Source organism: Topomyia yanbarensis, chromosome 3 (genome assembly GCF_030247195.1).
Source record: "Topomyia yanbarensis strain Yona2022 chromosome 3, ASM3024719v1, whole genome shotgun sequence".
NCBI lineage: Eukaryota > Metazoa > Arthropoda > Insecta > Diptera > Culicidae > Topomyia > Topomyia yanbarensis.
This window is the reverse complement of record NC_080672.1, coordinates 251,944,818-251,965,014: the sequence shown is the minus strand read 5'-3', so window position 1 is coordinate 251,965,014 and position 20,197 is coordinate 251,944,818. Positions and strand designations below refer to the sequence as shown.

General features: G+C 36.6%; 2 protein-coding genes across 4 annotated transcripts in view; one reads left to right on the top strand and one right to left on the bottom strand.

The window, feature by feature from the left end:
- The window catches only part of LOC131687743 (uncharacterized), a 261,534-nt gene that overhangs the window by 151,688 nt on the left and 89,649 nt on the right, over nt 1–20,197 (bottom strand). The gene's annotated exons all lie outside the window — the stretch shown is intronic.
- On the top strand, nt 15,306–19,666 carry LOC131687744 (pyrroline-5-carboxylate reductase 2-like). Of its 2 annotated transcripts, none has more exons than XM_058971836.1 (4): nt 15,306–15,324; nt 18,714–18,961; nt 19,014–19,431; nt 19,493–19,666. In XM_058971836.1, exons 2-4 carry the CDS (start codon nt 18,734–18,736, stop codon nt 19,564–19,566), a joined length of 720 nt encoding a protein of 239 aa, XP_058827819.1. In that variant the 5' UTR covers nt 15,306–15,324; nt 18,714–18,733; the 3' UTR covers nt 19,567–19,666. The 2 variants fall into 2 exon arrangements, with proteins under 2 accessions (XP_058827819.1, XP_058827818.1); XM_058971835.1 differs by lacking the exon at nt 15,306–15,324 and adding an exon at nt 15,498–15,769.

Below are 20,197 nucleotides of genomic sequence, written 5' to 3'. Positions count from 1 at the left end.
CACAAACCTAAAAAGTTTAAACTTGGAATATCACAATCACAAGCATCACCCCAATTTCACTAATGCAAAAATGCCAAATAATATTAAAACGTTTTTGCAAGATACCATGGGCGCAACGAGTTTTCTCTCTCTAAGTACGATTTTGGACCATATAGTGCATTAAATATCAATAAAAGGTGCATACAGTTTTGAAATCGTTTTGATTGCTTTGATAATTGAGATTTCAGATCAATACATCAGTATGAGATATAAGTTGGATAGCTTTCTATTATGCCTATCTGGCCTAATGACTCAATGAACTCAATGACTCAATGAACGAACATTCACTGGGGCTCTAAAACGATTTCGCATTTTTAGAGCAGCGTCCATCCAGTGCTCTAGCGCGAGTGCCTATTTATTTTATAGTGACGTAAATTTATAATCAAATGCAAGAAAATTTGAAGAAAAGATTATTATTTCAAGATTAGTATATCAGAATATACTTGGCACATTCTTTCGTGATGTTTATAACGATTTGACGAATCTTCATTCGACAAATATTTTATAACTTTATCAAATGAACGCCTACATCAAAACTTATTACAGATCCAGAAAGTAGACAAAATTTCACGAAAGATTTAATCAACATTCATTGAATATACTGAAATGTAACGTGACGTTAAAACGCGTCACAAATTAGAACTTTCAACGTATTTCAATTAAAGTCAAATCATCAAATTCTAATACTTAAATGGTAGCAGCGAAAAAGTCTTTGTCACGGGTATTACAAACAATGAGAATATTTGAAGGGGTATGTAGCAGTAAGACAATCGAGAACCATTGTGATAAAAGTGTTAGCCTGAAATTCGTTATAAATAATTTTTATATCATTATGTTATAAATAGTTGTTCCGAAGATCCTAATCTTATCCCGATGGGTACATAACCGTTTTTTGTAAACTTTGAAATTCTATTCATTCCACTATTAAATTTAGTAACTCAATTTTAGAAAATATTCGTAACATTGTTCTGGCTTTTTTCGACTTTCAGAAACTTCAAAAATCTTGTTGTGGACTCTGCCACGAACTCATCAAATCTTACCATACTCGCTCGGAAACTGGGATTGTAATATGAGACTACAAACCAAAGAGCAAAAAGAAACAAACAAAACTGCACTTGAATCACTTTCCTTTCGTACGGATCACTTACTCACGAGGATAACCCGCAACAGGATTCAGAGATAAGAGATTTAAAGCAGCTGTGTGTAAGGAGTAGAAAACTTCAAAGTGCAATAAATAAATATTGTAACCAGTTTGGTGGGATGATTCTCACCGTTGATCCTCGGTTCATCAGTAAAACCACCATCAGCTTGTGAAAACTTTTTAGCTACACTATCCACTGATGTTTTGGGTTAGCAGTAGGGATTTTTAAAATGACTCGACTCAGATTTCATAATGACGAATTGAAATGTTCCACTTACTGGTCTGGAACTTCAGAATACATTAATACAATCACTACTTTAGTACAAATCAATTGTGCTTGTGGAAATGAGCGTAAGCATTCGTCGATTATCCGGTTGATTGGCGAGCAACAAAAATGACCAACTAAACATCGATACTCGTCGATGTAGAACATAGGAACCTTTGGTAAAACAATCTATTTTTGCTAGTTCAATAATTTGCACCATTCTTGTCAAAGTCTGACTAGCTGTTGCTAGTAATCTAACCGCCATGAATACGCTGTACTACAAAATGTCAGCTGACTGCCCGTCCCCGTGCTGTTGGCTGGATCGACCGACCACCCAACTGAAATTAGCGTTTTCTTGTCCAACAGCGCACCGACGCCGGCCGTGATGATGTCTGTCTGCTTTAAGATTGCTTGAGTTTGACATTCATGTTAAACATGATGTACTTTAGGAGTATAACCTGTGTCAATGTTGGTTTCAACGGGAATCAGAGTTAGGTAATATTTTCATGTATTGATCTTTTTCCTAGTTGATAAATATAGCTGCATGAAATATCTGATGTTTTACACGAATAAAAGCGTTTTCGAAATAGTTAAATTTAAGAGCCTGTTTTGCAAAATTATGTCACTGGTCGTATTGATGTTCACTGAATTTGACGAAAATTTCTACGTTTATTTGTGCACATGTGGGATGGACTTTGGGCAAATATTAGATTCCTACTTCGAGGGAAAGTGTAATAAAACGGGCATTGAGAATTGATCCGAAGAAATAGATTGAAATTTTAAAGTCTTTCTAGCTCTGGTTTAACTTGAGTAAATCTATACATTTTTTCAGAAGCTTCATACAGGGTGTTTGATTCATGGCTAAGAACCTCTCAAGGGATGATTGACTGTCATATTTGGAGAAAAAATCGTTCTACACATACCTTCAAATCTCAACCGTTACTAAGTTATTGAATTTTTTAGTTGTCATAAAATAGCTCCAACTCAAAAAATATGATTTGTATTTCAAATCTTTTGGATCCATTGGATAGGTGAGAAAATTTTCCATTGAAAAATGCCCTCAAATGTTTCAGTTAATGAGGTTAAGTAACCTTTTCGCAGTTATTTATTTAAAATTTAACAATTTTGATCGATTTTTCGCTCATTTCGCGAAAATCTTAATAGTTAACATCACCATTTTAATAATTCAAATTTTTAGTCTTGAAGAGTTGCATAATTTGTTCCTTGACATGATACATTTATCTTTTCTTGTTTTCATGTGTTTGGGTTATTGAATTTGGATATTTTTATCTCATATTCACTTATACTAGCTCTTATTGAAAATGTATGGCACTTATTGTGCCTTTTTTTATTTTTATTCGAAAGCCAGGAAAATTTTGCATAGAAAAACGTAAAAATACGTTTCATTTAAGTGAGTTTAGTATTCTTTTAGAAGTTAATTAGTTTAATGTTAGTGTTATTATTAGCATTTTCGTTATTTTCTTAAAATAGTAAATAAGAAACAGCATTATTATTATCATGGAATTAATGCATCTCACCAAGTTCTACAATTCTTTCTTTGACTCCATTCAATTTTCTCTTTTAGTTTCGAAGCAAAATCATTTTTATTACCTCGTGTCATATGCGAAAACAAGGATTACGAATCCATTACATTTGTGATGAGGTCATGCTGTATTAACTATTAAATTGCAGCGAAATGAAAAGCGATAGGGATAATGTGTCAAATAACAATATGTAGAAAATAATAAGGGGCACCAAACGAACAGTAGTGATGATAAATTTAGTTGATTAATAATTAGAATAATTACAAAACTCTCCAAAAAACGCTAATTTTGAGTTATTTTACTAGTAAAAAGTCATTTAGTACACTTAACTAAAAGATATCTGTACATACATCAAAAGGAAATTTTCTTAACTTTCCAATGATGCCCTGGTAATAATGATATAAAGCATATTTTTTAGATTAAAGTCTTTTAAGCACTTGCAGGTCGATTACAGGTACAAATTAGAAGTGAAATTACAAGGAAACGAGAAGAGATAGGAATATCATGTTGAAGAACAAATTAAAAATCGTCCTCAAACCCTTCTTTTGGATAATAGATATTGCTATAATCATAATCCATTATTTTGAGAAAATTAACCAAAACCCCATCAAAAACACCCACTTTGAACTACTTTACAACTAAAAGGTAATTAAAACTAATTAACTGAAAGATATGAGAACACCATTCAATAAAAAAAATTTCTCGCCTTTCCAATGGAACTAAAAGATTTAAAATTCGAGGTAAACTTTTCGAGTTAGAAGTATTTTAAAATAAAAAGTTTTTCACACAAATAGTTCAATAACTCTGTAACGGTTGAGATTTGATGGTATGTGTAGAACGATTTTTTTCTCCAAATATGACAGTCAATCACCCCTCGAGAGATTCTTAATCATGAACCAAACACCCTGTATAGAACTTTCATATGGTGGAAAACTGGGGTTTATTTAGCATGATCGAAAGACTCCCCTTTGAAAACGCATCACAGCAACTTTGAATCAAGAATTTTTTTACCAAACAATGGTTTTACCATTGCTATGTGAAAAATAGTTTAAGAGACAATAAGCAAAATGTAATGCGAAAAATACTTCGTTGATTACATTTCACTCTAGCTCACGTACACTGATGCGTTTTTCAAAGGGATGACGTTCGATTATGTTAAACCCCAGAAAACGTACGACTATACTACATCAAATTAGAGTAGAATTGTCTGAGAAATCTGAACATAATAGAATTTTGAATGAAAAGTTTATTGGAAAGGAAAAAGTAAAACTGTATTTTACAAACGTGTTTTAATTTTTTTTTTGTGGTGCAATTGTGCCTTTTTCATTTATCCAAACTATGATTCAATATGTTATGCTGGTTATGTTCAATATATTTGTGGGAATAAAATTCCTATTATACTTAGCACGTATCTCACGACTACCACGAATATCGACGCTGACTCACTTTAAAATAAAAAGTGTAATAATTAGAGTAAAGTGCCCATTTTCATCCTATTTGGGAGGGTGCCACACTAATTCATTAATTAGTCGGCCTATAATCAATGGAATGCGTACAAATTGACATCGACAGCTTTGCTTCGTTTTTCGTTTTTTTCGGATCAACTAAAATATATTGTGTGTTTGAGCATACTTTGTAAATTTTCTTAATTTTAAACATTTTGTGTAATTTAAGGTGGTTTTCAATCTATACCCCGAATGATTATATTTTTCAATAGAGCGTGAAAAGAGCTTTCAGTATCTGTATAGATATTACACCTATCCATATACAAAAGTGATTTTTTAAACTCTTTTTTATAAAATATGCGGTTGGGCTAAGTTGGCGGTATTATTTACAGTGTAAGCTGGCGGTATTATTTACAGTGCAAAAATAGTCATCAAATATTTTCATTTCTGGAATTCACTCCTAAGTACGAGAAACTATTTGTTGTATCTCTCGTCAATGCAGGGGACAATTATTTCGGCCAATTGTCTGAAGAATTTCGAAAATTTGCATACGAATTTTCAAAAATGACGGGGTATTGAGACTAAAATTTAATGAAAGGCGTCGAAAAATATACAGCTTTATTGAAAAGACAGTCGGCACATTTCATAACGATAACTGATGCTATAGAATTCCCATTTGATTGCTTATTTTCTGGCATTCCGCCAACTTACCCCATACATACCGCCAACTTACTCCGAGGCTGGGGTTAGTTGACGGCTTTTCAGCGTCACATATTTTTGTCTCTAGAAATGAAGACAACGTCTCCAACATTTTTATAAAATTGAGAGATGTTCCAAACAGTCTGCCCTCTCATGCAACGTGTTATATTTTGCAAGATCTACCAAAATCAAACCGGTAAAAAATAAAAACTGAAAACGTCGCCAACTAGCCCCAATCTCCCCTATAGTCCTAAGTTTACTCTAAAATTCATATATGCAAATCTACCCTTAATTAGGTTAATATAAAGAGCTACAACGGTTTTAAAAATGTCATTTTCACAAGTAAAATTTTTAAATTAAGATATGAATATGCATCGATTACGCAACGAAAAAGTATAACCTATTTTCAACTCCTCCCAAAACCCTTTAAAAAACTAAACAGAATTAGATTTAATCAAGCCAAATAAGAGTTAGAGGGATTTTAAAATTTGGACCTATTTCCTTGGATTTTCAATGCTAGTTTTACACCATTTCCGCTCAAAATGCGAATCTTATAATTAACCGAAACATATCCAATTTTCATCAAAGTCGGAGCTCATCAATACGTCTTGTCGACATCTTTAACAAAGAGATGTCCATTTTTGAAAAATGGCTAAATTCTTTATGCTGAAATGCCCTAGGTTCATTAATTAGTGATTTATATAAAAGTATCATATTTTTGATTACAAGAAAATCGCACTTTGTTTCTAAATACCTAGTTCAAACAGACCCAGAATTTTCATTCGTTTCTCGGAAAAATCAATTTTTGAGCGGCTATCAAGTTGCATGTCGAAACGTTTTGAGAGCTCTCAAGGACCTTTTCACGGTGAAAAAGTGCCACTTCATACGTTTCACGAGAAAGAAGCTACCTACTTACAGATTCAGGGTGTCAATTTTCAAGCGGTCGACCGTAAACGACGAGTCCCGAAAACTACTCAACAAATCATTTGTAAATGAATTCCGAGAAAGCCAATCACAGTGGATTGAAGGAAGAGGGGGAAAAGAAACTGAAGTGGAACGCGGGAGCTGGCAAAGTGTTGTTTGTAAACATATGCTTGTGCGTGGCGAAAAGCCATCACTGGCTGGCGGCTGGGTACGAACGAGACCATAAATCCTGCGTGTATGCTGCAAAGGACTTGTTAGCGCCGGGTCGAAGATGGCAGGAAGCCATCAGTGTTTTACAAGCGCAGAATGCTGCCTGGAGCTGCGCGTTCGACACTTGTAAGACGATCTGGAGGCAGTTCGATGCGTTGCAACACTTGTGTTTACATGTAAACCCATAATGAGCGTGTTAGTCCAGAGGTCACAATGAGGTTTCACTTTCTTCAACTGCTTGTTTCTAAGGAACTTATAGGGTGCTATTGGCAACGTTTAGAGTGTGATATATCTGTTTTTTAAGTCATCTGATTCCACTCTTGGAAGAGCAATGTGGAATAGAAAAAAACACACATGTGTTACGATAGCTTCCTAAACAGAGACGTTTATCGAATCACAGATAAAGGCAACACTAGTGGGTGCAATATCTTCAAATTAGCACAACATATTGTCACCAGGTCACACGCTGTAAAGAAACCCCTTATGAAGCCAACTCTATCCCCTTTTCCGTTCCAGGCGAGAATACACCACATTAAAAACATGTGGCCAAAAACACATATTTCAGATTTAAATTAACTTTATAATGGGTACATAATAAACCAAATTAAGCGAAATAAATGTAAAATTTGCGTTGATTTGCGGCAGTGTTGGATCGTTCTTCTGCACCTGCTGATTATGCTGTTGGGTTTCGCTGCTTTGTGCTGGTTTCGATCCAACTCGTCGAGTGTGGCCAATGTTCGTCGTGTACGTGTGAGTATGTAGGTACTTTCCGAGAGTGTTTGGCCAGCATTGTTGGTGCCACTGGATCTGACTTATGGTTCATTTGCCACACACATCTGGTTAATTACTTATGGGAATCCTAACTCAAATCGGGCAGTTAGTGCTAACCCGTAAGCGGTGTACTTTTACTTGGTAGAATGTATGATTATTGCGTTGAATGTGTGGCTGAAGATTATTATTTCTTTATCTGTTATTGCATGGTTACCAGCGCTTACAGTATGTCGATTGATTTTAGCACACAGGAGTGTGATGTGATAAAGTTACTACTACTAGCTTGTTGACTATATTGCATTTGTATCCTCGAACGAATATCCGAGGATTCAATTACTTAGAGCACTAGAAAGCGTACCACCATCATCATCATCGTGGTAGAAAGAGTATCTGTCTCGATTGGTCATTGCCTGTGAGAGCAGATTATGCCCCGAAATAGCCGACCTCTCACAGGTTCTTTGCTAAATATCACTTTAGAACGTTGATTCTCATTTTAGTCTGTTGTATTTTAAATGCCTTTCGATGTAAGTTTGTATATATAGTGCAGCTTATTTTTTTTTATTTTATTTTATTTTCATTTCTCATCTGACCCATGTTGGTCTACATGAAATTTAATGTTGCTGTATGGGAAAAACCCATTCCAAGGTTCACTTCAGAAGCAGACCTCGAATGCGCGTAAAAATCCATAATCTTTTTGCACGTTTTTTCTACAATTACAATGATCTGACATTACAAATTAACAAATTAACATACAAGGTATACAGCATTGCAATAACATTACAGAAATATTTTCACATAATCTTATAAGCTAAGTCAATCTCCTAAGTCTATTCTTGAAAACATCACTAGAAACATAAAAATCGAAATGCATCGCCCTTATGGGTTCGTTCTGACCGTACTCGGTGCGCTGAAAGTCTAGTCTTAAAAAGTTACGTGATCTAAGGTTTCTGGAGGGTACTTTAATGTTGGTTCTTGCGTCTGGGCATGCACTATTTCCAATTCTGCTAATGATCATTGATCGCAGAGTTCCTCGTCGAACTACGCAAAGCACTTAAAAATCTACCTAACATCAATGCTACAGGTTTCCAGTTCAATTGTCATTTGGCCGAATGCCGATGTGTGCCCCATTTGGCATAACTACATTAGGCATAGAGACGTTAGGCTTAATATACGTTAGGCATAATGGATCACTTAACGGAACAATTTTGAAGTTGTAGAATCACTCTGGAAGCTGATCAAATACGATCAACATTTTATTCTGCTGCATATCCTTGCTCAAATGAACGATGCAAACCGAATGCTTGGCATGCGGAAACTTAGTTTGAGTTAATTCTTCGACATACAACCGGTAAATGGTACAAGACTAAAATGGGCTCAACACTCTTGTTTAAAAATCAATTTAATTTGTATTGAATGAATAAATAACGCAGTTCTTACATACATCCATTGTTAGCCAAGAAGCAAATATATACGTTAAAGAACAGCTCATGAAAGAAAAAAATGGGAGTATATTACTTAGTGCAATGATTATATTCTTGAGGCCATCAAAGGTAGAATTACGGGAACTGTAAGTGAGTTTTTTCGTATACTGCGAAGAGTTACCGAAGCAAAATAGGTATCGTCACAAACGTAAATCCGTACCCTAATGTTGATACTGTAAGTTTCCAAAATTTAATGTTTGTTCATTGTTTTGCTTTATTTTTCAATATTTGGATACAATTGTATTGGTAATACATTTAAGGGACCACTTCAACGGAAAAATTATATCGACGATGAAAGTATTTTAGGAACACTGTTGATTACTATGATGGGTTTTGACAAGACACGCATTACAAATAAATGAGCGTTACATCTGAAAAGGTCCTTTAGTTGTTACACGTATTAATAACATGCGAATAATGTCGATTTTGCATGAAGCTGATCTCAGATGCGTGCCTAAAGTTTTTTCAGCATTTAACAAAAAACCGAATTGGGTTCTTACATGAATTGCAACATAGATTCCTTTTTATCACCAGGGTTAGGAAAACCCGTGCGATGGTTTCGAATCGGACCCAGGTGAGCTGCGTACCTCACAATCCATTTATAAACTATGATGTATCCGCGCCTTTCAAGAGATTTCGAAGCAGACATTCAGTATATAGGACAATTGCAAAAAATGAACACCATGACACTGAAAGTATTTGCAGATTGGTTCATGAACATACGACGAAAGTCTCATTGGATGACCATTGCTGCGTATCTAATCCTCATAGTCGATGGCCGTACGTCGTCCTAGGAAAGGAAGACTCTACATATCACCTGCAATCTTGTCGATTTTTTTCGCCCGCTGATCATCTCTTGTCCTTCTGTTGGATCAGCTGTTGTTATATGACCGACGGGGAAGTTATTCAAGCAGTTGTCGCAATTCGTGTTCCATAGGTTGTCTTCATGGTTTATGCTATATCTGCTGTCCACCATAAAGTTTTCACAATATCTTCCACTCGAAAACACTGAGGGTGCTTTGGTCCTTTGGCAGCACTACAATATCACTAGCCTCTGTCTCTTCTCCGTGTTTCTGAGGTTCGCATAGTACTTGGTCGTTTCTTACCGAACACGCTATTCACTTGACTAGTATCATGACTGAATGTCATAAACCACACCATTTCGTGGATTTGTTTCAAAATTTTGTCTTAGAAGGGTCGCTAGCTACAAAAACAATTGTTCAGTTATTTATAATATAACAAACAAGACCTCGCATTGTTTACTCATCCACCAGCTCTCGATCACACGCTGCTGTAACCCTTTACCGATAGTGGAAACGTACCTGACCTGGCAGTACAGAGATATAGAACTGATTTTACAAAACAGTAATGAAATGTCCGAGGTCCATTCAAAAAGAATTCATAAATTCGGTAGATTTGCATCCGTTGTTCCGTTTTGCGTCGAATCTTGGGAACGATGGCTTTACTTTGTTTTTGTTGACGCCTAAATTGACACATTTTGACGATTTTTTGCGTATAACATATGGCAAAGGGGCGTAATCGTACACCATGCTCCTGCACACAGTCCGTAAGATGAATGAAAAAATGGTAATCCTCGTAAGTAGTTGAAAATAACGGTCTATATCAAACGAATATATTCATTTTATTCGTCAAACGTGGCCGAATTTTCCATGACAATACACCTCGTTTATTTCGATTGATTGTGCCAAGCATGCATGCAATTAACCATCAATTCGAATAGGCTTGTATGGTACCTGGTAAACTTGAGTTTATCTTTTGTTATACAGAGTACTTACAAAAGTCACATGTTATTTGTCGTGCAATATGATAGATGTCGGCTTGTTACATTGCAATTATTATACTGATACAAATTTATCTCCGAAATAAACATACAGTTACATTACAGGTACAATGTACAACATTGGCCTTAGTAGCATGTGAAAAAATAAAACATCGATTCCCCAAAAGTAATATAAACCCTTTTCAATTTGCGGCCTAGATTTAGAATTTGACATCAATGCAAGTCAAGTAATTTATATCAACAAATAAGCGAAACTGTGGCTAGCTGGCCATGAGATATGATTTTATCCAAAAAGCTTTCACACTGTAACAAACGGTCGATAATGAATGGTCAATTATGCTAGCAAATGTTCATAGCTTTATTTCAAAGAAATGAGATAAACGCTTACCTGTATTACTTTTTCCGAAATAAAACTTACTCTCAAAGACCTATTTCATGTTTAAATTTTACTATGATGCAATATGTGTGTTTCGCAAGATTACATATCCAATTTTGACCACAATCTAATGATTTTCACGTAGTGCTCGAAAGCCTTCTGATATGCTATAGTGTTGCCGATGGACATGTAAACAAACATGTTTTTACGCAAAACTTACGGACAGGAAATTCCTGTTTCGGCACTATTTTTCAGGGAACTATAAATTAGGAAAGCTTCTAATACTTATCATAAAGGGATCAAGGTACGTTGAGTGAGTTCTATTGTTTAGTTACGGAGATAAATGACCCAGAGTGCTGCAGTGTCAGAGAGCGCCATACTGCGGCGATCTGAACTGAGATGCGGATTTTTGGGACAGGAAATCTTCGTAACGGATAAATATTTTTATTCGCTGAGCGTTTCTAAATGTTTTTCGACTTTTATTTTAGGTATCAAAGAATAATGGAGGCAATGCACATTACCAATACATAGGAAAACATGATAACATACAGATGCGCTATTATCACAGATAACATTGAAGTGGTCCGTTAATGTGCTTGAATCAAAACTGTTCACTCTACATACCTTTTAGCGAGAAAAAATTGAAGAAAGTTTAAAATTAAAAATGAAAAATTAATTGCGAACAATTAAAAAAATAAAAATCGGTTAGGTAGTTTTTCAGCAATCATGATCGTGATTTTTGGAAAAAACAACATTTCAAGATAATAGAGTTTAAAATTTTTAGTTATCATTGCTGTTGGTTTACGAAACGCTCTTCGAAGCGCTGTAACTTTCGATCTCTATGAAAATTTGGCCAAAGTAAAGTAATAATTTTTGTTTTGATTTTTGGAAAATAAAAAGGTTACCTCTTAAATGAAGAAAGTATTCAACTCATCCTGCCATTTGAGGGGTAACCTTTTTATTTTTCCAAAAATCTAAAAGGAAACAAAATCTACACTTGTAAGGAATAAATATCTCGAATGGTGTTTTTCATTATGCAGTTTCTCGTTAAAGCTATACGAGGGTATGTAATTGTATACAGCAAAGCGTATTTTTTTTTGCTAACCGTAAAAAAACGAGCATAAGGTTGCAATCCCTGCAATAAAACCTTGCGATTAGTTTTATGTTTTTTTGTAAATTATGCGTAATATCCATTATGTAAATCGTCTATTATGCCTAACGTATATTATGTCAATCGTCCATTACGCCTAGCGTCTATTATGCTTAACGTACTTATGCCTAACGTATTTATGCCTAACGTCGCACATCCCGAATGCTGTTTGGCCAATTGTCATATGGCCAAATGCCATGAATACTAATACTTATATTTCTCTCTTTTAAAACTGAATTCAATAGTCATAGTAGCAATAGTCATAAAAAGAACAACTCATTTTACAAAGAAGGAAATACTACACTAAAGTTAATAAGCACAGATATTGTCAATACAGTCAATACAATAATTAATAAAATCATATAATATAATCAGTTCAAATTAATGGCATTCCTCTAAGTAATGTATTTGTACATAGAGATTAAATTCCTCCACGTTGATAGATATTTGAATCTCTTTGTATTGTTGTTACCACAATATTTCATCTAATAAATCGCGCGTAGCATTATTTATAACAAATTAGTGTATGTTAGAAATAGCGCCATGTATTCATGATTCGGAAATACTTTGAGAATATACCAGGTAACCCAATAATATTCTGCAAGAAGTTGTGTTTTTTATGATTCAAACATCAATTCAGAACATACTTATAAGATATGCAACTTTTTTAGAATACTTCTTTATCAAATGGTAATTATCTCCACAAACCATATGCCAAACATGAACTTCTTCTTATAGCTCCTCTTCACTCCCAAGAGTGCAAGTGGCAATACTTCACGCATAATCGAAAATAAAAACTCAAAATTCAATTACAACTGACTAAGCATATCTCAAAACTTAAGGCCGTGTAGCTTTTTCAACTCCAAACAACTTTGTTGAAAGTTATATATTTAATTGGAGATTCCCGGACAGTCATTTGACGTCGAAGTTTGAATTTTGGAAAATATCTTATTCTAAATATTTCGCGTGTTTTTTGTAAACGGCCAATAAGCATGCTGTCAAAATTCACTTTGAGAGAAAATTCCGGACAAACCGTAACTCGCCGAGAATGGATGTTAACATTTTATGAAAGAGAAGTTTTCTCTGTCGTCTACTGCTATGACTTATAATCTGCGATTAATGGTTTGTCCGGAATTTCCCTTCAAAGTGAATTTTGACAGTATGCTTATTGGCCCTTTTCAAAAAACACGCGTGATATGTGCGACAAAGAAGACAACATAAAACTTTACAATAGAATATCTTTTTACTACAAAATGGATCAATTTGCAGTCTTCGGCAATGTTAATCGTTACATTCTGAAATATATTTTTGAGGATGTTGGGGTACATCACATGATACTAGCATTTTTTACTGAATTTATTGCTTCGATTGCCAATATTTCATATATTTTTCCATACAACCTTAAAAGCAGAAAACCAGAAGCAACCAAACAAGTTTGTGTTTGGCCTGGAATTTCTAGAGCTAACTACCAATCGATTGAGCGGTTAATTTTTGTGGCGGTCTCATACTTATTTCGTAGTAATGATATTTAAAAATATTAAGAATAGGCGTTATCACTACATTTTTTCTGCCGAATTTCAGTTTATTTCGCATCTTTTGCCAAAATCTTAACAGGTGAGATCTCAGTAAAAGTGACATTTGATAGCTGAGATTAGGAAAATACTTCACTGAAAATCAGCAAACAAATTTGACTTTACTGAGATATGTTTCTAAGTTTTCTTACTACACAGCTATTGGGAAATTGTAGAGCCGAATTGAGTGTGTTAAAGGGTCATCCTCAAATTACAAGTCAATTTTTACATTATTTGAGATAGAGACTTGGCATTTTCAGAATAGTTGTCCGCGAAAGTAAATTATACAAATTTGCTGCAATCTTCTTCTTCTTCTTCTGCTAAAAATACGATTCAAAATATGTATGGGTATTAGGGTGAATGTACAAATCCCATTGATTTCTTATGGGACTTGCAATAGGTACATTAGATCAACTATAGAATTCGAAGAAAATCATTGTTTTCAATAGTTATTTGAGCAAATTTCAAGGATAATAGTTTTATTGTCGTATAATTTTAGTGCGATGAATCGATAAAAATATATTTGTTGATGGTTTGTACTTTAGTTAGGCGTATAACCCACTAGTGCAACTATTGGTACAACTTAACTATGGGAGCACCCACCCTAATCCATGAAATCACAGTATCAAAGGACGGGGTTTCTTACGATCATAAACATTTCCAAAGAATAGTTTTGGATTGGCGTGAGGGAAGTTATGTGATCTCACTTGGGAGGCGGATGATTATTATTGTTGTCAATTGGATAATCACGTGTACTCTCAGGGATGTTAACACACAGGGACAACATAAGAATTAGTGTATTGAGCAGGAGACAGATTGTAGGTTCGAATTCCGCCTGTGGGGCGGACCCCCAGGACCCTCCCCATGGATCCGCCACTGCGGACATGATATAAGTATTATTGTGCAACACAACGCAAAACGGTTCAGTGAACCAATAGTTTCGGCCATAGCAACGCCATTTTTGGCCACAACGTTTTGGCGTTTTCAGAACTTTGTATACGTGGGGTTCAAAAAGTCCAACAAAAACTCCAGCCTCTATCTGAAGCCTTCGTACGCTGGATTTGAGTGTAGAATATGTGTTCTTCGTAGATTCTTCCGTACAGTTTTCTATAGCAGGCACTATATTGACAGAATTGACACATGGTAGTTTAATTTCCATACTTTCACTGGATGATCCAGGGCGACTAAAGGCAATAATAGGCGGTAGCATATTCTCACCTAGACGGACGATTGAGATGTTGTTCATATACAACGTCCCGCCAGCTGTGCCATATATCAGGGCTCGTTAGCCGAAATAGATTAATTTAAATCTATTCGTTTAGGGATCTAACCGTGGTCAGACTCATACCAGGCGAGAGTTTCGGCACTGACAATTTTAACTTTAAAAAGCTAAATTGTAGGCAAATAAAAATTGAAGCAATAGGGTAAAGTGCCTATTTTCACCATATTAGGAAGGGTGCCTCAGTAGTACATTAATTACTCGGCTTACAATCGATGGAATGAGTATATACTAGCATCAACAAATTTGCTTCGTTGTTAACAACCAATACAAAAACACAAATACCCTGCAAACAGTGAAAAGATCGTATTTGAGCGGAACGAAAACTCGAATCGAATGCCCCAATTGTCGCTATACCACGTTGAACGAAGATGGCTGACGACACTGTTCTAACGAACGGCTTCAAATGGATAGAGAGATAATTGAAATATGGCGAAAATAGGCTCATTACCCTATTTCTTTTTTTATGACTCTCTAATACAACGACGTTCAACATCCACTCCGTGCATGGAAGATTCCGAGCTATTATCAGTATTAAACGTTATCAGTACCTTGGTACTGTGTACAAGTTATTAATAAGCTTCAATCCAGAATGGATTGAATAAAACTGATCGCCGGAGTAAATGTGGTAAAACGTTCACTTAATACAAAGTTCGGAGTTTTCGATTACTACAATGAATAAAAGAAATAAATAGAAGCGTTAAGCTCTGAAGAAATCATAAAATAAATGATAATTCCATTGGAATTGTTTCAATGAGTGCATAGCTTTATGGTATTGGAACTATTCGTTTTTAATGATATAGAAAGGACGGTGGATTTATTTCTCAATCGTGATCTATATTACTTCATCATCTTCTTGAGCTCTTCGCAGTCACGTTCAGGGCAAACTATTTGTCGGGCGAGTGTAATCCAGTAACAAAGTGCATAACATCTGTGCTACACGCGAATCGTTAGGGTAACAAGTAGTCAATTAGATCAAATAATTGTGAAGCAAATGAGCAAGTTGCTTAGGATTGGATTCCTCGGTGGAGGTAAAATGGCACAGGCGATGGCGAACGGATTCATTTCTGCAGGTATAATGTAGGACATGTTTCCTGTTTAGATAATGTAGCCTATCCAAAGCATGGATTCATTACCATTGAGTTCGCGTTTAAGGTTGAAAATAGATTAAAACATTACAGATTTTAACAGTAGGATAGAGCGTAACAGTTGAACAGTGAGGATAATGAAACAGTCGCGATAAAATCATAGTGCATTATCGGAATCGTTTCATTTTATGTTGTTCTATTATGTATACGTGCTACTGTACTTCGGAAGAGTTCTAGCCAAAGTAAAATAGCAAAGAAAAAAATTGTTATTTTTTTTTGTTACCGGTTGTTGATCGCAAATTTTATGCTTATCATTCACCGCGAAATTTATTTGGATAACCGACGTGAAAGAGTGAAAATATTGTTTTGTTAATCATCGTAAAATGCAACTAGGTCCCGATTGCACAAATTTAAAAAATGAGATTTTACATGGAAAAACTTCTTAAGTAAAACAACTTCAAAATGTCAGCTCGATTGTTGAAACTATTCACGCTCAAGGTTTGAAGTTTATATGAAATTCATATATGAAATAAAACAATTCCAGAAGTCAAATAGTCCAAGAAAAAAAAGTTTTCGAGAGTAAATTTAAATCTATACTGCCCAGTAATAGTTTTTTTATAAAGAGAAAAGCGAAAAGCATTTTGCTGGTTTCCGGAAGTTATAGATTGTTTAGTTAAACCTCAAAATTTGCGACACTTCAAAAGGCAGGGGTTTAGGCAGCTGGACAAAAAAACTCAAAGCAATACCTGGACGAAGGCAACTTTCCGGATAGATGAAAGATCCAGAAACTGGTGTTGCTGTCAAAACCTGGGAAGCCAAAAGGAGATCCTGCATCGTATCGGCCTATACCATTGCTGGATACTCATGGTAAATTTCAGGAAATAATGATTCTCAAAAGATTGACAGGCAACGCTGAAAGTGAGAACAGAATTCAGGTTCCGGACAACATGTGCAAGGTTCTGGAAAGATACTTTCAGAACCGAATACTGGTCTAAGAGACGAACATGGGGCAGAGGTCATTTACGCTCACGGCGGGAGTACACTTCAGGGCTCCATACTAGGTCAAACGCTAAAGAATTTAATGTACAACGGAGTGTTATCACTGGAATTGCACAAGGAAGTTTAGATTGTCGGCATTGCAGATGACATTGTCCTGGCGATAACCAGCAGGGCCTTTGCGGAAGTGGAGATGTTGGCGGAATAAAAACTAGGCTTTGTGGAAACCTGGATGAATCACGTCAAGTTGCAGTTGGCTCATCACAAGATGGAGGTAGTGCTGGTCAGCAATTGTAAAATTATGGTCGTCAATCGGTTAAATTACAACAGCCATATCGACAATATATGTGAGAAGGCTGCGAGGACAACTAACGCATTGGCAGGGACCATGTCGAACATCGGAAGCGCAAAATGCGGCACAAGTCGTCTTCTGATATCATCCTAAATACTGAGATATGGCGTACCGGCCTGGGCTTCCGCGCTGAACTCATAGTGGAACTGGACGAAGTTGACGAGCACGTTCCGCCCAATGGCTGTTCGTGTCTCGTACGTACAACGATATCGTCGGAAGCGATATGCGTCATTGTCGGGATGATCCCCATCTGCATCACGCTGACTGAGGACGTGGGATGCTACTAGCGGAGGAACACACGAAATGCAAGGAGGCTGGTCAGACTAGATTCATTTGCCAAGTGACAGCAAGACTGGGACAAAATGGAGAAAGGAAGGTGGACTCACCGACTCATCCCAAATGTGTCGACGTAGGTGCATAGGAAGCACGGAGAGATTAACTTTTATTTGAAGCAGTTTTTGTCCGGGCACGGATGCTTCCAGAAACACCTACATCGGTTTGCAAATGCATCGTCACCCCTTTTCCCGGAGTGCATGAAAGCGTAAGAGACGTTGGAACAGGTAACCCGAGCAAATGCAAAACTAATATTACCTCTATGATCAAGGTCCAATTTCACCCCCATTGCATGGTGTTTTGATAACTATAACTAGTGTTTTGAATGGGATCAGCTTATTAGTACGGACCATATTTATGGCCTTTTCAAGGGGTTGTACTGTGTCTGAGCCCATGAGAATTTGCTCGGGAATCTTCGAGTGCCCTAGATTGGAAGAAATTTAAAGGGGTCTGGTGTGACAGTCGGTCAACAGAGTAGTGACGAGTATTCTTTCCAGGCTGCTGATGACGTGGCGCAGGGACCAACATAATAACGCCGCCGACTAGAAAGCCGCCGTGAAACAACACATCAATTTGCGAGAAACTCCGCCACAAGACAACTTTCCGTCGTAGTAGACGAGGTCCACCGCCGGGGACCAATTTAGTAGAACGTGACGTAGCACCAGGTTTCAGCGAACCGGGCTCCTCCGTAATCGCAAGACCGACCTCGACGAAGCGGAACGCCAAATGCCTCTCAGAAACGTGAGTCCAACGCAGTTTCAATACATTGGCCTGGCTTTTGAACTATAAATAACACATATGCACACACATACAGACAAAATTCCAATCCAAAGTTTGAGCAAATTTTATACACTTTGTTCTTACAAAATTCATAAATCCTGGAAGAGATAGCGACCAGATTTATTTGTGTAAAAATGTGTTTTTAAAACTTCTCTGGAAATTGAAAAAAAAAGTTAAAAAAGTTATAGTAAAAAATTACCGCTTTCATTGTTTGCATGTTTGATAGTTGTTGCATTGACTCAAGACAGGTGGAATACAATATGCAGAAATTGAACCAATAGGTTCTTTGTATAATTGATTCAGACTGATGTCTCGCTGTGTTGATGTGTATCATGATCATGCGATCGTCAGTTGCGAATGTTTCGAGTGAAAGATGAAATATGTTATTATACATATAACTAGAGTAACTACTGCGATAATATCAATGGTTAAACTATTCGTTAAAATTAATTAATATTTATTTTCTAGGACTAACGAAGGGACAGAACATGACCGCTAGCTTTCATCCGTCGGACGAGCCAAACATCAAGGCATTTAAATCATTTGGGGCGGAAACATTTGTGGAGAATCTTCCTGTAGTGAAAAATTCGGAAGTAATTTTCGTCTCTGTCAAGCCCTCGGTTGTTTCAACCGTCCTAGAAAATGTTCGTCCTAATAGTGAAGGGAAATTATTTATCTCGATTGCCATGGGAGTTACAATTGCTGAATTGGAGAAGGTACTAAACATCGACATTTATGAGAACCATAATCATCAAATTTGCTTCACAGTCTCTTTCGCCGAAAGCACGTGTCATAAGAGTTATGCCAAACACACCCGCCTTAGTTCGAAGTGGAGCTTCAGTGTATGTTCGCGGCAAGACTGCTACTGTTGATGATTGTGCTCTAACCCAATCTCTCTTTGAAGCGATCGGTACCTGTGAAGAAGTAACTGAATATCTAATGGATCCCATCACTGCCCTTTCGGGTAGTGGTCCAGCTTATATTTTTGTGCTGATAGAAGCGCTTGCAGACGGAGGAGTGCGCATGGGACTGCCACGCGATTTAGCTTATCGACTGGCATCGCAAACTGTGTTGGGATCTGGAAAATTGGTGCGAGAATCCGGTCGGCACCCAGGACAGTTGAAAGATGACGTAACAAGCCCAGCCGGCTCGACCGCAGCCGGATTGGCATTCTTGGAGCAAAATGGTAAATCAAAGCTATTATTTTTTACGAGTATCGCTAACTGAAAAGTCACATTCTTTTGCAGCATTTCGACATGCCGTAGCCGGAGCAGTGGAAGCGGCGACACTTCGATGCCGTCAAGTTTCAGGCAATAAATAAAATCTATAGCATTCCTTTCCTCACCCTTCCTACACCCATGAATATGCATACATGTGAAGTTCAGAACGGTTATATAGATAATAAATAATACCAAACATCACTCTAAGACAATAAAAATGCCAGAAGAAGTCTCCAAACAATCACAGCGGAAGAAATATTGTCCGTTTAGTTGCGTTCGACGTTTCTCCATCGGAAAACTGTCATCATCAGTCAACTCGTTCTGTTAGCGAACGTTTGGAGCAGCACGCATTTTCTCTAAAGTGGCAAGTAAAATTTTATGTTCCGACTAATAATCTGAAGGAAAATACACCAGCATGGTTTGAAGTCCGCTGCCGCTATTCCCCCGGATTACACCCCGTCGCTAATAGTGGGAAACTAATTTTTCATCGTCACATTTTCCAAAAATCTATGGTGGTACTCGGTGAATCGCATTTTCCCCCTTTTTCGAAGTTTCTCGCTCATTAAGATGCTAATAATGCGTCACTGATGTTGGCTGCCATAATGAATGAATTTCGTCGCTTGGTGAAGCATTTATTCTAAATGGTTCAAATATTAGAATAGGCTGCATTGGAAGGTGGGAGTATCCCACTTCGTAACTTTTGCATTTGGAATTAAAGATTCACAAATTGCA

Coding starts and splice junctions, on each gene's coding strand:
- LOC131687744 (XM_058971835.1), top strand. CDS start 15,691: ATGAGCAAGTTGCTTAGGATTGGATTCCTCGGTGGAGGTAAAATGGCA. Junction 18,962..19,013: donor CAATTGCTGAATTGGAGAAG/GTACTAAACATC, acceptor TTTGCTTCACAG/TCTCTTTCGCCGAAAGCACG. Junction 19,432..19,492: donor GGCATTCTTGGAGCAAAATG/GTAAATCAAAGC, acceptor ATTCTTTTGCAG/CATTTCGACATGCCGTAGCC.